Source organism: Pipistrellus hanaki (genome assembly GCF_964339955.1).
Source record: "Pipistrellus hanaki genome assembly, chromosome: 3".
Lineage (NCBI taxonomy): Eukaryota > Metazoa > Chordata > Mammalia > Chiroptera > Vespertilionidae > Pipistrellus > Pipistrellus hanaki.
In genome coordinates, this window is record NC_140505.1 from 78,567,695 (window position 1) to 78,584,166 (window position 16,472).

Genomic DNA, 16,472 nt, shown 5'->3' on the forward strand with positions numbered 1-16,472 from the left:
AAAATCAATAAAATATATTTAAAAAAAAAGAGATGCTAAAAGTAATGGATACTAAATAATAAAAGAAAAAGAACTGTCCACAGCTCAATTCATGTCTTATTCCCCACCTATGATAATCATAGCATACCACTATGCTATTTCTATGAAGAGTGACAGTTACTTGGGAAGAGGTGAAAGAAAGGAATGTCTCTGTAAACTTACTACGTGTGTGTGTGTGTGTGTGTGTGTGTGTGATAAAGTCATAAAGTTTGGATAAAGTTTGTTTCTGTCAGCTGAAGAAACAAATAAGTTTTGTTTTTTGTTGTGGTTTGTTTTTTTGTGTGTTTTTTTTTACAAAATTATTCTTTGAAATATTTTGTTTTATATAATTATGATAGATTTATTTTCTGTTCTTTTCTCATTCCATAAATGTATTTGGAGAAAATGACCTTGTAAATGTGTTTATTTTTTATTCTTTCTTAGATGCTCATTCTACACATGGAAGGTCCAACTTTAGAGATGAAAGATCTAGTAAAACTTATGAACGTTTGCAGAAAAAATTAAAAGATCGCCAAGGAACACAGAAAGATAAAATGAGCAGTCCACCATCATCACCCCAAAAATGCCCTTCTCCCATAGGTGAACATAATGGACTTATAAAAGGACAGAATGCTGGTGGGGTAAACACAGGATTAGCAAAGAACAAGTCAGGAAAAGGTAAAGGTGGTGCACAAATGGATACAGAAATTGAAGGTAACTATTTAAAATACTCAGATATTCTTCTTGGTATTTCTCCTCAATATTTAACTTAATAAAAGTGTATTCTAACCTTTTGGTCATTATGTCATGTTCTCTACGGAGAACAAGTATTTTTTACCACTATGAATAAAAATATATTTTCTATTTGAAAATCTTATTGACTAGTTCATATAGTATTTATAGTGGTATTATAATTAGTGATCATGGTTAGAATGGAAATAGAAACTGAAGCAGAAGAATCCTGGAGAGCCACAGCTACTAAGAATGAACTAAGGAGTAAAAGCTAGAAAGTAAAAATCTCAATTACTAACCTATTTTATAAGACATAAGTGTGGGAGTGGGATGATTGCATTTAAGCCCATTTTTTAACTTTCAAAAAAAATTTTTTTTTTAGAAAAAGATGAAGAAACTAAAGCCTTTGAGGCACTTCTTTCCAACATTGTCAAACCGGTGGTAAGTATTTTATTTTCTTTCCACTTATATTTACTATGTTCATAGAGGATTTTGGTATATTTTGACTTAAGCCTTACTTAATACTTAATTCTTATGAAGAATATGAGGTCAATTATGAATCAATATGGGTATGACATAATGAGAGAAAAGTTATCAGTAAAGCAGAATATTCAAACAAGAATTCATATCCAAAATCATTTGGACCAGGCAAAGATCTAATAAAGAATGTGAATACAACTAGTTATCAAGTTTTTGCAACATGAAAACCACAATGAAGTATAACTATACCATTTCAAAATGGCAACATTAAAAAAAAACCAAAAAACTAGTGACACGAAATGTTAGCAAGCATTCAAGAAACTGGATCACTCAGTGATTGCTGGTGGGAATGTAAAATGGTACAGCCACTCTGGAGACAGATTGAGAGTTTCTTAAAAAGCTAAACATGAAATTACTACACAACCCAGCAATTGCATTCCTAGGTATTTACCCCAGAGAAATGAAGACTTATGTTCACACAAAAACCTATCCATGAATGTTTATAGCAGCTTTATTCATAATAGCCAAAAAGTGGAAACAGCCCAGATATCTGTCACGGAGTAAATGAGTAAATGAACTGTGTTACAGCTATGTAATGTAATACTGTTCTGTAATAAAAATGTATGGACCTTTGGTACTTGCCACAACTTGGATAAATCTCCAGATAATATGTAGGAGAAGGGCGGAGCCGATCCGAAAAAGTTATATACTGATTCCATTATGCAACCTTCTTGAAATGATAAAATTATAGAGATGGAGAACAGATTAGCGTTATCAGAGGTTAAGAGGTGATAGGGTGGGTGTGGATGTAGATATCAAAGGCAAAGTGAGGCATCCTGGTGATAATAGGAAGTTATGTATCTTGACTCTGTCATTATCTTAGATATGATGGTACTAGAGTTTTACAAAATGTTACAATTGGGGAAAATGGATAAAGCATACAAAAAATCTCTCTGTATTATTCCTTTCAACTGCGTTTGAAACTACAATTACTCAAAATTAAAATTCTAATTTAAAAATAATTATTATTATTATCAAGTTTTTAAAAAACCATGTGATTTCCATATAAAATATATTCAAGTAACTCCAGATACAAAAATAGTCAAATAATATCAAACTGTAGAAGAAAATTAATATTCCTGAATCCTTTATAAATGAAGGTGTATTAGAAGAAACCACCAAAGAGTATGTCAGCAAAATGGCTACATATAATTTTCTGCATATTTTTTAGATAGCCTAATAAAAAAAAGTTGCATCAGATATAAGAAAATTTGCATCAGATTAATAATAAGTGAAGTCCTCATACAGTTATACTTTTTTAAAACCCATTAAGACCCCAAAGACTTCTTCACTAGTAATTAAGAGAAATATAAATTTAATTTCTATGAAACTGTGTAGTCCAGTTTCTCAATAAAAAGCTATACAAACAAAAATGTGTGAACAACTATATGTTAACAAACTGGACAACCTGAGCGAAATGGACAAATTCCTAAAAATAATCTTCCAAAACTGAATCAGGAAGAATCAGAAAACCTGAATAACAACTGATGAAATACCGTGTTTCCCCGAAAATAAGACATACTCTGAAAATAAGACCTACTTACAGGTTTCCTTCTGAGTGAAATATAAGGCATCCCCCCAGAAATAAGGCCCCCCCCCCCTAGGCTAAACATGAGAGATTTGGTCCACTGATTCTGAAAGAAATGGAGTCACAAGAAATTCACCAGGAAATTCAGGAATTGGATTGTTATGAAGATGACATGATTGTCATTGAATAAATGAGTAAATTCTTGATACTGTAGGATTCACTATTTGTCTGGTTTGTGTTGACAACTACCGTACTACCATACGGTATACAGGTAATAAATTTCCTTTATTTTCATTTAACAATGTGTACCGTATTCTTCTTCATGGAAAAATAAGACATCCCCTGAAAATAAGACCTAGTGCATCTTTGGGAGCAAAAATTAATATAAGACACTGTCTTATTTTCGGGGAAACAGGGTAGAAGCAGTAATCAAAAAATTCCCAGCAAACAAAAGCTTTGGTCTGGGCAGTTTCACTGGAGAGTTTTCCCAAACCTTCAAAGAACAACTAACGCCTATCCTCCTCAGACTATTCCAAAAGAATCCAAGAGGAAGGAACACTTCCAAGCTCTTTTTATGAGACCAGCATTATCCTAATTCCAAAACCAGATAAAGACACTACAAAGAAAGAGAATTGCAGGCCAATTACCAGATAAACACAGATGCTAAAATCCTGAACAAAATATTAGCAGAATGGATCCAGCAATATATTAAAAAGATCAGGCACCATGACCAAGTGGGATTTATTCTGGGGATGCAAGGCTATTGCAATATTTACAAATCAATGAATATGATACATAACATAAGCAAATTAAAAGACAAAAATGACATGATCTTTCAATATGTGCAGAAAAATCATTCTACAAAATCCAGCACTCGCCGAAACCGGTTTGGCTCAGTGGTAGAGCATCAGTCTGCATACTGAAAGGTCCCAGGTTTGATTCCGGTCAAGGGCATGTACATTGGTTGCGGGCACATCCCCGGTATGGGTTGTGCAAGAGGCAGCTGGTCGATGTTTCTCTTTCATCGACGTTTCTAGCTCTCTATCTCTCTCCCTTCCTCTCTGTAAAAAAATCAATAAAATACATTTTTTAAAATCCAGCACCCATTTTTGATAAAAATTCTCAGCAAAGTGGGAATAGAGGGATCATACCTCAACATAATAAAAGCCGTATATGACAAACCTACAGCCAACATCACGCTCTGTGGGCAAAAACTGAAACCATTTCCCCTAAGAACAGGAACAAGACAGGAATGTCTGCTTTTACCATTCTTATTCAACATAGTACTAGAAGTCCTAGCCACAGTGATCAGAAAAGAAGAAGAAATAAAAGGCATCCAAATTGTAAAGGAGGAAGTAAAATTCTCATTATTCACAGATGACATGAATATTGTACATAGAATATCTTAAAGACTCCACCAAAAAAACTATTAGATTTAATAAATGAATTTGGCAATGTAGCAGGATACAAAATTAACACCCAGAAGTCAATGGCATTTTTATACACCAATAATGAATTATCACAAAGAGAAACTAAAAAAGCTATCCTATTACTATAGCAAAAAAAATAAATAAGATACTGAGGAATAAACTTAAGCAGGGAAGTAAAAGACTTGTACTTCAAAAACTATAGGTCATTGAAAAAAGAGATAGAGGAAGATACAAACAAGTGGAAAATACAAACAAATTAGTTGATTCTACTAATCCAATGTTCATGGATTAGTAGAATCAACATCATTGAAATGGCCATAGTACCCAAAGCATTTTACAAATTCAATGCACTCCTTATTAAAATACCAACAGCATATGCTGAAACTGGTTTGGCTCAGTGGATAGAGCATTGGCCTGCGGACTGAAAGGTCCCGGGTTCGATTCCGGTTAAGGGCATATACCTGGGTTGCGGGCACATCCTCAGTGGGGGTGTGCAGGAGGCAGTTGATCGATGTTTCTTTCTCATAGGTGTTTCTAACTGTCTATCCCTCTCCCTTCCTCTCTGTAAAAAAATAAAATATATTAATTAATTAATTAATTAATTAAAATAAAATAAAATACCAACAGCATATTTCACTGACCTAAAATACTCCAAAAATTTATATGTAACCAAAAAGACCCCAAATAGCCACAACAATCTTGAGAAAGAACTATGTTGGAGGAATCACAGTACCAGATATCAAATTATACGACAAAGCCACTGTATTCAAAACAGTTTGGTATTGGCACAAGAACAGGTACATAGATCAGTGGAACAAAACAGAAACCCCAGAAATTGACCCAAGCCATTACACTCAGTATTTGACAAAGGAGGCAAGACCATATAATGGAGTTAAGACAATCTCTTCAAGAAATGGTGTTGGGGAAAATTGGACACATAAAAAAAGTGAAACTAGACCACCAACTTACACCATTTGAAAGAATATACTCAAAATGGATAAAAGACTTAAGTGTAACTTGTAAAACCATAAAAATTCTAAAGGAAACCATAGGCAGCAAATCTCAGACATCTCCCATATAATATGTTTGCCATACATCTCCTAGGACAAAGGAAACTAAGATGAAAATAAACAAATTGGGCTACATCAAAATGAAGAGTTTCTGCACAGCCAAAGAAACCATCAATAAAATGAAAAAGCCCACTGTATGGTAGAACATTAGTCAATGATAAATCTGATAAAGTTAATATCCAAAATATATAAGGAATTCATACAACTTAAAGCAAGACAAACAATCCAGTTGAAAAATTGGCAAAGAACCTGAATAGATACTTCTCCAAAGTTGATATACAGATGGCTAAGAGACATGAAAACGTGCTCTAAGTCATGAAAAAGTGCTCTCTCATCATCAAGAGATGCAAATTAAAAGGACAATGAGTTATCACCTTATATCTGTCAGTATGGCTCCCATCAGTAAATGACAAGTGCTGATGAGGATATGGAGAAAAGGGAACCCTAGTATACTGCAGCCACTGTGGAAAACAGTATTGAGTTTCCTCCAAAAATTAAATATTGAACTGTTATTTGACCCAATGATCCCACTTCTAGGAATATATCCTAAAAGACCCAAAACACCAATTAGAATGTTCATATCGGTGCAATTTACAACAGCTAAGACTAACAGCCCAAGTTTCTATCAGTAAAGCTATAATAATAAAAGCATAATATGCAAATCGAATGATCAACCAAACTGCAGAATGACTGTCTAGATGAACTTCCAGACGACCACACTATGGCACACACTGGTGCCAGGCCAGCCAAGATAGGTGTGATACTATTGGTCAAGGGACTCCTCCACTGCCCCTGAATCTCTTCTCAGAGGGAGGCCCAAGCTACTGGCTGGTGGTGCTGTGGAAGATGGGCGGGGCCTCCCTTTGGGAGGCGACTGATCTGGTACCCCACAGAGGGAGGCCCAGGCCAGCCAAGCAATCACACCCTACACCTGTAGCCCACAGACGAAGGCGGCCGTGCTGGGGGTGGGGAGGGGGAGCAGTGCCACACAGATGGCAAGCAGTGCAGCAGTGGGGGTGAAGCCAGCTGCCAGCAGCTAGGGGGAAGGAAAGCCCAGATAGGCCCTGATCACCAGCCAGACCTAGAGACCCTACCCGAGGGGTCCAGGATTGCGAGAGGGCACAATTGCTGGACTGAGGGACACCCTCCCCCCACCCCCCGTCCATGGATTTTGCGCACCAGGCCTCTAGTGAACAGATAAAAATGCTATGGTACATTTACACCAAGGAATACTATGAAGAAATAAAAAAGAAGGATCTCTTATCCTTTGAGATAGCATGGATGGACCTGGAGAGTATTATGCTAAGCAAAATAAGCTAATAAGAGAAAGACAAGTATTAAGTATTACATGATTTCACTCATATGTGGAATTTAGAGAACAAAATATATCCAGAGTCATAGAAGCATGAAACAGACTTAGGAATCTCAGAGGGAAGGTGGGAATGGGTGGATGGGAAGAGATCAGCCAAAGAACTTGTATGCATATATGCATAACCCATGGACACAGTAGAGTGGTGATGGCCTAGGTGGGAGGATTGAGGTGGGTTAGAAGAGGTCAATTGGCGGGGGTGGGGGGGGGAGGTGGGGGGGGGTGTGCCACGCGCAGTGGAGGAGTAATACTTTCAGCACTACAGATATTTTTAAAAAAGAAAAAAATGTATGTTCCAGGACTAATATTGACAAAAATAAAACAAAGGAATGCATAGATAAATTAGAATGTTTTTACTGCCAGAATGATAATAGCCATTTAAAAATACGGTTTTGGCTCTGGCTGGTGTAACTTGATTGGTTGAGCGTCATCCCGGCACTGAAAGGTCACCAGTTCAATTCCTGGTCAGGGCACATGCCCAGATTGCGGGTTTGGTCCTCTTTGTGAGGCAACTGATCAGTGTTTCTCTCTCACATTGATATTTCTCTTTCTCCCTCCCCTCTCCCTCTAAAGTCACTAAAAATGTATATATATATTTGAAGACTGCAAAAACAACAATGCTTTTGTAAATAAAATGCTGGCGATCAAACTATTTGGACATTATGATTACAACCATATGTAGAAAAGCCTTTGAAAAAGTTAGAGTCAGACTAGAAGGGAAAACCAAAATATCACAGTAGTTGTTAATATTACTAGTCTTTTTTCTGTTTTTTGTAAGAGTTACTACTTCATTCCATTTGAAAAGCAGCTAACAAATGCCAGTGACTAATTGAATCCCAATATTTTATAATTAATATGGTAAAATATGTAAGGAACACGTAAATGTAGAGAGCAAAAATAAATTTCTTTTTACCCACTTGTCCAATTTAATCACACTTAACAGTTTGGGATTCCTTCCCGTACTATTTCAGTTTATTTGTATGTCTGTATAGCAAAATATAAATTTTTTCTTTTGTCTCTATGAAAAAGGGGTTATACTGTACCCTCATGCTTGTAGCAAGCACTGTTATGCCTTAGCAATCTTTTTATATTATTACATTATTCTTTGAAGAGCTACATAGTTATCCATGTATTCAGTTAATCAAAATATTAATCACAATGACAAACAAAATATGTATTGAGCCCTTGCTATAGGCCAATAAATAAAAAACAAATCATGTGTGGTTGTAAAAAATGCTACTACAGAAATAGAGTGATATGACAAGTTACTGGGAAAGGGGGGGTTATTTAAATAAAACAATCAGGAATTGCTTTCTCTGAGCCTCTGAAGAGTAAGAAAAGGCACAAAAGTTGGAAGGAATAGGAAAGGGAGAGCAGGAATAAGCATGACAAGCTTGTCAGATAGAAAAACCATTATCATTTATTAAACACTAATAAAAGTATTTTTTGGTTTTCAAAAGAAAAAACTCTATGCGCTCCCCCCCTTAAAAAAAAAAAATCCATGGTAAAATATTTTGTGCTAAGTTATCTAAAAAAATTCTTTGCTTAGACAACGCCAGTTGTTATTCTTAACACTTTCTCCACAAAGGATTACCTTTTCATTTTACCCCATTTTAGTAAGACAGTCACTAATCTAATAGGCTACTATGTTCATGTTTCTTCTGAGAACCCTAAATAATAGATTTGGTTGCTATAATTTTATTTCCTTATAATTTATTCTCTCTTAAGAATTGAGCTGTATATATACATATAAATTAATGTAAACATATACAGAATTATTTCATAATAATAACTAACATAAGTTTCCTAGTGTCAGACTCTGTCCAAAGTACTTGGAATACACATATACATTACTTTCTTTAATTTCTACAACAATCCTCTGTACTATTTTCCTTATCCTATCTAATAAAAGAGTAATATGCAAATTGGCCATACCTCCACTACCACAAGCCAATCGGGAGCGAGTATGCAAATTAACCCAACCAAGATGGTTGCAGCCATGGGGTGAGCAGGAGGCTTGGGTTTCCCCGGCAATGGAGGAAGCCAAGCTTTCCGCCAGCCCTGGCCTGCCCTGCCTCTTCTCAGGGCTACAAAGTTACAATTATAGAAGATAAAAAAATCCCAACAAAAATGGCTGTGGCCACAGAGTGAGCAGGAGGCTTGGGTTTCCCTAGCAATGGAGGAAGCCAAATTTCCTGGCCTGCCCTGGCCTTCGCTCAAGGCTACAAAGTTTCAATTATAGAAGATAAATAAATTCCAGATACCAGGGTCTCTGCTTAGGTTGCTAAGGGGCGTGGCCGGCCTGCAAACCATCACAGGCCCCTCACCCAGGCCGCCCCACATCCCAAGAGAACCCCCACCCTGACCCAGGACACTCTTCAGGACAAACAAGCCAGACCCCACTCATGCATCAGGCCTCTATCCTATCTAATAAAAGAATAATATGCAAATTGACTGTCACTCCAACACTCAAGATGGCTGCCCCCATGTGGACACAAGATGGCTACCACAAGATGGCCAGCAGGGGAGGGCAATTAGGAGGGACCAGGCCTTCAGGGAAGGGCAGTTAGGGGGGACCATGCCTGCAGGGGAGGGCAGTTAGGAGCAATCAGGCTGGCAGGGAAGTGGTTAGGGGTGATCAAGCTGGCAAGCAGAAGTGGTTAGATGCAATCAGGTAGGTAGGCAAGCAGTTGGGAGCCAGCAGTCCTGGATTGTGAGAGGGATGTCTGAATGCCTGTTTTAGGCCCAATCCTGGTAGATCCGGGCCTAAACAGGCAGTCAGACATCCCTCAAGGGTCCCAGATTGGAGAGGATGTAGGCTGGGCTGAGGGACTTACCCTACACCCCATGCATAGATTTCATGCACCAGGCCTCTAGTTTTACAGATGAGGAAAGAGTATGCTCAATAAGTAGTATTAAAGCTGAGATTGAAATGCAGGCATTATTCTTCTAAGATCTAGGTTTACCCAAATTAGATTAACTTCAAAAGTATTTAGATAGCCTTAATAGAATTATTTGAATGATATAATAACTAGTGCTAGAAGCATTTCTCATTATATAATACTAAAAGTATAATTTTTGAGGCATAAAACTTGAAACAATTTTTAAAATGTTTCTTGCCCAGTATTATGGGGAAGAGGTAATTTAAACCCTGTGTCATAAAACATAAAGTAATGCTGATGGTTTTGTTTTGCTTTACTTTGTTTTAGGGTGTGTGTTGTGTTTTTTTTTTTAAGTTTGGTTAGCCATTTCTTTTTTATTAAATCATTTGGAATACCAAATTAAATTTATCATTCACTTAATCATTCCACAAATATGTGACCATTTACAAAATGCGAGATACTATGCTAAAAGATGTAGATAGAATGGAAAGCTAAAGGGAGGCATGGCCTCTGCCCTCAGAACTTAAGTCAATAGATTAAGCATCATGCAATAAATATAAAGCTATATCTATGAGGTGTCACAACAAAGAGAGTACTATAAGAATCTGTATATATAAAAGCCTATTGCAACCATCTGACAGGTAGCTGTGATGTGCAATGACCACCAGGGGGCAGATGATCAATGCAGGATCTGCTGAGCTGTGATGACTTGGCAGTGGTCGTTCTTGGGTGACACACCCGGAACCACAAAGGAGGGAGCCCGATTCCAGGGTGCATCACCAAGAACCGCCCTCTGACAATCCAGGACCCCTCGGAGGATGTTGGAGAGCCAGTTTTGGCCCGATCCCCACAGGAGAAGCCAAGGGGCCTGTAGTATGTAATAATTGGGGGACTAGGCCTTAACAGGAATGTTGAACAAGGTTCCCTAAGGAAGGATGATTGAACCAAAATTTAAAGAAAAAGTAGTGGTCAGGCACTGTGGACAGTGGGAGAGGGTTGGGGTATTATTGCAAACAGCCAACATTTGAAAAGAACTGAAATGTGGCACGCTTGAGGAACCAAAATAAAAGAAGAAAAGCTCAATCATGTGACTCAAGTGTAGTGTATGAGGGAGAATATCAAATTAGCTGTGTACTCAAGAGTTGGGTGATCTGGGATGGGTCACTTAACCTTTCTGAATCTTTTTCTTCTTCCATAAAATGGAATATGATGTTATTGTAGATCCTCACATGCTGGTGGATAAAAAGTGGCATCTTGTTTTAGTTACCATGTATTATGATGCAGTTACACATAATTTCATACATTACCTGTGGTGTTTCTCCTTTTTCCACGTCCCACACGACAGGTTCCTGAGGAGAGGAGCTAGGGATTAAGAAATTAGAGAAAGAAAGAGACAAGAGGCAGAAGTAGATTCATAAAGAGCTAGGTGGGTGCCATCTCTCTGATGGAGAGACAGTCACACTCACCACAGACAACGCAGCATATTTATTGGCTTCCAAAGGGGAGTTTAAGGTCAAAAGGAGTTTCGGGTGTGCCCAGATCCTATTCATCAAAATCTGGGGAAGCTCCTTATTTTTTGGTTCAAGATTTAGCATATCAAGACCTGGGTGAGTCAAGCTCCTATTTATTCCCCATTCCAGGCACATGGATAAAGATTAGAAATCAGTACTGATAACAGGACTCTGCCAGTGCCCTCGGGCTCAGCTGATAAGAATTAAAAGAATGTCCATGTGCCTTCTCAGGCAGCTCTCTACAATTACCCATTTATATTTGTGAATCATTGGAAAGTCCATGTCCTTTCCTCATTTTTCTCTTGAGTTTTTTGTCTTTTTCTTTTGGTCTTTTAACTTTTGTTTAACCCAGCTGCCCATCCAGAACAAATTACATCTCATCTACAAATGAACAGATTTCTATTTGTAACCCATTGTATGTAAGTAGACACGTGTATATATTGTATTTAAATATATGTGTAAATGTTTTTCACTGTTCATTGTGCATGTTACAGTTGTTTCCGAGAGCTTTTAAATATTGTGTTTTTGCAGGCCTCGGACATTCAGGCAAGGACAGTAATACTTACCTGGTCACCTCCTTCCAGCTCCATTAACGGCGAAACAGACGAGACTCCTATACCAGAGCTCTATGGTTATGAAATTTTTATCTCAAGTACTGGGAAAGATGGGAAATATAAAAGTGTATATGTGTAGGTATTTGTTATGTCTTACTCCTTCCCATTATATAAGTTATGGTTTATCATTAAGAGCTTAATACTACCTTTGTTCTACTTATCTCTTTTTGTGTTTTTATTTTGAAGTAGAAATTGAGCAGTGATAGTGATTTCAATGTAAGTAGTCCAAATGCTGACTGGTACATACAGTGAAAGCCCTCACTTTCACTGGCCAGTTCAGCTTTTTTATTTTTCAGTAGGTTCCCTAACAGATGGTTCACTATTCATATTTTTCTGAGGCATAAATATAAATTGTAATATATAGAAGCCAGGACCAGAAATGAGAACTCTTAGATTACGAACTTATGAAATATGGTAATGCTCCTCTGAAGAGTTAGATTTAATTTTTATTTGTATAAGCTCATGTCCTATTGCAAAGTGAATTTAGTGCCATTGTTCCTCATTTGTATGTTGGTTTATTAATCATATTTTGAAAACCTATCATAGTTCTTTTTTCTTACTACAAAGTGTATTTATTATACATTAAGTAGCCTTAGAAAGATTCAGTGACTAAAATTGTGACATTTTTGATTGACTAGTTGTAAAATAAATTATTTTTCTGCTCTGCTGGTGTGGCTCAGTGGTTAAATGTTCACCTATGAACCAGGAGGTCATGGTCAGGGCACATTCCTGGATTGTAGGCTCAATCCCCAGTAAGGGTGGTTGATGGGGTATGGGGGGGATTTGTGCAGGAGGCAGCCTATCAGTCTCTCTCATCATTGATGTTTCTATCTCTCTTCCTCTCTAAAATCAATAAAAATATATTTTAAAAAACAAAAAAATTATTTTTTCTGTTCTTATTCACATAGAAATTGCTTATTCTAATGAAAAAATAGAGTACAGTTGATTATTAGTTATAATTTAAGCAACAGAAAGATTGTGAATGAGATTGGTTAGTTATTCAAATGATCATAATTAACACACAATACTGGATACATCAGCCTTTTTTGTGTCTTTTTTCCAAAAATAGCTATTATAAGGAAAAAAGGAAAGTGAAATTACCCCAGTGATTATCATCTGGTAACATAAGATTATAAAAATGTTATCTCCTATCTCTCTTGAGACTTCCTTGTCTTTATTCTATTAATTTTTCTTCAAAGAGACAGACCTACCTACCTTTATCTCCTTTTTACCCCCTATCTAAGGGGTAAATAGGTGATAAAGGACCATCCACATAAAGGGAGTTTTTGTGTGTTACTGGTCGTTTAATTAGCTATCTTTGTTTTAAGAGGATTTACCTCCATTTGCAGCCTAACAAGAGAACTGGAGGGGAATTAGTCACTTCCTTTACCTTCCATCAATTAAGGTCTCTGAGGATGCTGCTGTAACTGTCCAATTCATTGAAATGCATTTTCACTAATGAGACCTATTTTTTTTTCTCATAATATTTATTGGTTTTGATTTGAGAAATAAGAAAGCTGGAAAACTGGAAGGAGGGGATTGCAGAAGTCCAAAAAGTGGAGAGGAGAGAAACTTGGATGAAGGAAACAGAGCAGAGAACAGTGATTTTTATTTTTTTTTTTTAAGAACTAGAAAAGAGGCTTGTTTGTTGGCTACATACCAAGTAATAGTCGTATGAAATGATTATTTTAAGAAGATGAGGACTGTTGCGTTTAAAAATGTCATAGTGGCTATAGGAAATACTTTACTTTAAATTGTGATTATTGCTTTTTCTTATTTACTCTTTAAACTGTAACATCCTATATAATAAAAGGCTAATATGCAAATTGACCAAATGATGGAATGACCAGTCACTATGATGTGCATTGATCACCAGAGGGCAGATGCTTAATGCAGTAGCTGCCCCCTGGTGGTCAGTGCACTCCCCCTAGGGGAGCACCTCTCAGCCAAAAGGCCTGGCCCGGGCTCACAACTGGCGAACCTCTCCTGCCTCCATGGCAGTGCTAAGGAAGTGCTAAGGATGTCCGACTGCCAGCCGACAGTTGGACATCCCCCAAGGACTCCCAGACTGCGAGGGGGCACAGGCTGGGCTGAGGGACCCCCACCTGAGTGCACAAATTTTGAGCACTGGGCCTCTAGTTTTAAATAAAGTTCCATGTTAGATTCTAATAAAATGCAATAGTGGCAGACTACATGTAAAAATTTGGTAGTTTTTATTTCAGTATTATATGTGTTATTTCTAATTTCAACTATGTGCAAAATGGATTTTAAAATAATATAAAATGGTTCTATTTCTTGATTTGCATACCACACTTATTTGTTTTATAGTAGTATTCAGGTACATACTTAAGTTTGGCACATATCCTAATTAAACAAATTCCATATTAGGGGAATTTGAATATGGTCACAGGTTGTAAAGTTAGAAGCAGTATAATTTTATAAAGTACCTACATAATTCATATCCTCCAGAAATACTTTATTTACCAGACAATGAAATATTACCTTTTTTCCCCAGGGGAGAAGAAACAAGTGTCACTTTAAATGATCTCAGACCAGCCACGGAATACCATGCAAAGTAAGAAACCTCCTACATATAGCTTTTCTATGATAGAACAGAGGTAGTGTTATTTTTTCATCATTTTCTTAAAAGTCTAGAATGTAATTTAGTTATTCACTTTGTATTAAAAGCATGGACTTTCATAAGGGTGTTTTGGCACAATTATTAACACTTTCCCACAAAAGTAGAACATTTTAACTAGCTTGTTATATTGAAGGATTAGTCACCTTATTTGTAGGATATAAGGATTGGAATGAATATACAGTTAATGTTTATTATATGTCTACAATATCTGATTTAGCACTAGAAATTGTCCCAGCTTTTAAAAATTTTATAAAACAGAAATAATATGTGACTTATGTTTATGTATTTAGGATGAGTTTGAGACATTAAAATTCTTACAATTTCACATTTAATTGAGAATAACTTAGAAACTGTTTTACTCTGCATAGGTCTTCCATTGTAATTCACCAAAATTATAGAATCTATAGACTTCCCTGGTTGGGACTGAATAAAATGCATTTACTTAGTCATATCCATTTTGAAAAAGAACATTTGTGGATAGGATTATTCCTACTAAATGATTAAATTAAATTTGCAGTTCTACTTCCTGTGAATAAACACAATGTATTGTCTAACCTAGATTCTTCAACTGTGGATTGCAGCCATTATTGGATCATGTAATTAATTTTGTAGGTTATATTCGGCATTTAAAAAAATTAAATGTTATTAAATGGAATAGAAGAGTATCAGTATATGTATTACTCTAGTTAAGGGTATTGTTTCAGGACACTTGTTTTGCACATGTGTACACACTGCAGTTTTAGTGTGCCTGTGGATAACAACATATTGTATAGTTACAGTTGTGTCACAATTTAAAACGTATTTTTTACTTTGGTTTGCAATAAAAAAAAAGGTAAAAGCCAATAGTCTATATTTTTTTTTTTAATGGCCACCCTTTTAATGTGCATATTTTCTTAATAAACCATTTAGAGGGGAACTTTCTAATTTGCAAGTACTTAAAGGTGATACTTTTGAAGGGCTATTTGCAATGATTATTCAGGATAAAACTTTTTATTTTATCACCATAGAATCCAGGCCGAATATAATTGTATAAAGGGAACTCCTTCAGAAACTGAAAGCTTTACCACCTTGAGCTGTGAACCTGACATACCTAATCCACCAAGGATAGCAAATCGAACGAAAAATTCACTCACTTTGCAATGGAAGGTAAGAATATTCTCTGGAGTATTTCCAACTGGATATTTATTTCCTTTTTTCCCTGAATGGTATTAAATTTTGATTATTTTTGGAGACAAAAAGATCTTTAAGCTAACTGCTCTTTACATATCCTATATAATAAAAGCCTAATATGCTAAGTGTCTGGTCATCTGGTTGGCCATTCAATGAATCAAAGCTTAATATGCTAAGGCTACTCAACCACTCACTATGACATGCATTGACCATCAGGGGGCAGACAGTCGACTGGTGGACTAGTCGCTATGATGTGCACTGACCACCAGGGGGCAAACTCTCTGACCAGTAGGTTAGTTTGCTGCTGGGGTCCGACTGATTGGGACTGAGCGAGATGGGCCAGACATGCCCTGGAGCCCTCCTGCAGTCCTTCCCTGGCTGGCAAACCTCAGGGTGGGGTCCCTCAGCCTGGCCTGAGCCCTCTCGCAATCTGGGACCCCTTGGGGGAAGTCGGAGAGCTGATTTGGCTCAATGGCGGAACAACTGTTTGCTGTGATGTACACTGACCAGCAGGGGCAGATGCTCAATGCAGGAGCTGGCCCCTGGTGGTTAGTGTGCTCACACAGAAGGAGCACCACTCAGCCAGAGGTCAGGCTCACGGTTGGCGAGAGCCTCCCCCACCTCCGAGGCAGCACTACAGGTTGTCCAACTGACAGCGTAGGCGGCCTAAGCTGTCAGTCAGACATCCCTCGAGAGCTCCTGAACTTTGAGGGCGCAGGCCGAGCTGAGGGACCCCTCCCCAGTGCACTAATTTTGTGCACCGGACCTTTAGGCTATATATATAAAAAGCCAGCAACCAGTCGCTATGACACCCACTACAGCCAGCAAACGGGCCCAATCAGGGGGTGGAGCCAGCCAGCCCCTCCCCTCAGCTTGCCCGACCCTGATCAGACTCTCTAATCCTGATCAAGGGCGGGATGACCGGCCAACCCTTCCACGCCCTTCCCCCTCAGCCAATCCTGCCCCC

At 37.5% G+C, this 16,472-nt stretch overlaps 1 protein-coding gene across 5 annotated transcripts in view; it reads left to right on the plus strand.

Moving 5' to 3' along the window:
* FNDC3A (fibronectin type III domain containing 3A) overlaps positions 1-16,472 on the plus strand; it is a 154,218-nt gene that overhangs the window by 87,875 nt on the left and 49,871 nt on the right. For 4 of the 5 annotated variants that reach the window (XM_084879319.1, XM_084879317.1, XM_084879318.1 and 1 more), the window contains 5 exons: positions 463-732; positions 1,133-1,191; positions 11,612-11,769; positions 14,210-14,269; positions 15,343-15,481. In XM_084879319.1, coding sequence (XP_084735445.1) covers positions 463-732; positions 1,133-1,191; positions 11,612-11,769; positions 14,210-14,269; positions 15,343-15,481 — 686 coding nt within the window. The remainder of the gene's footprint in view (positions 1-462; positions 733-1,132; positions 1,192-11,611; positions 11,770-14,209; positions 14,270-15,342; positions 15,482-16,472) is intronic. The other variant, XM_084879320.1, reaches the window with a different exon arrangement.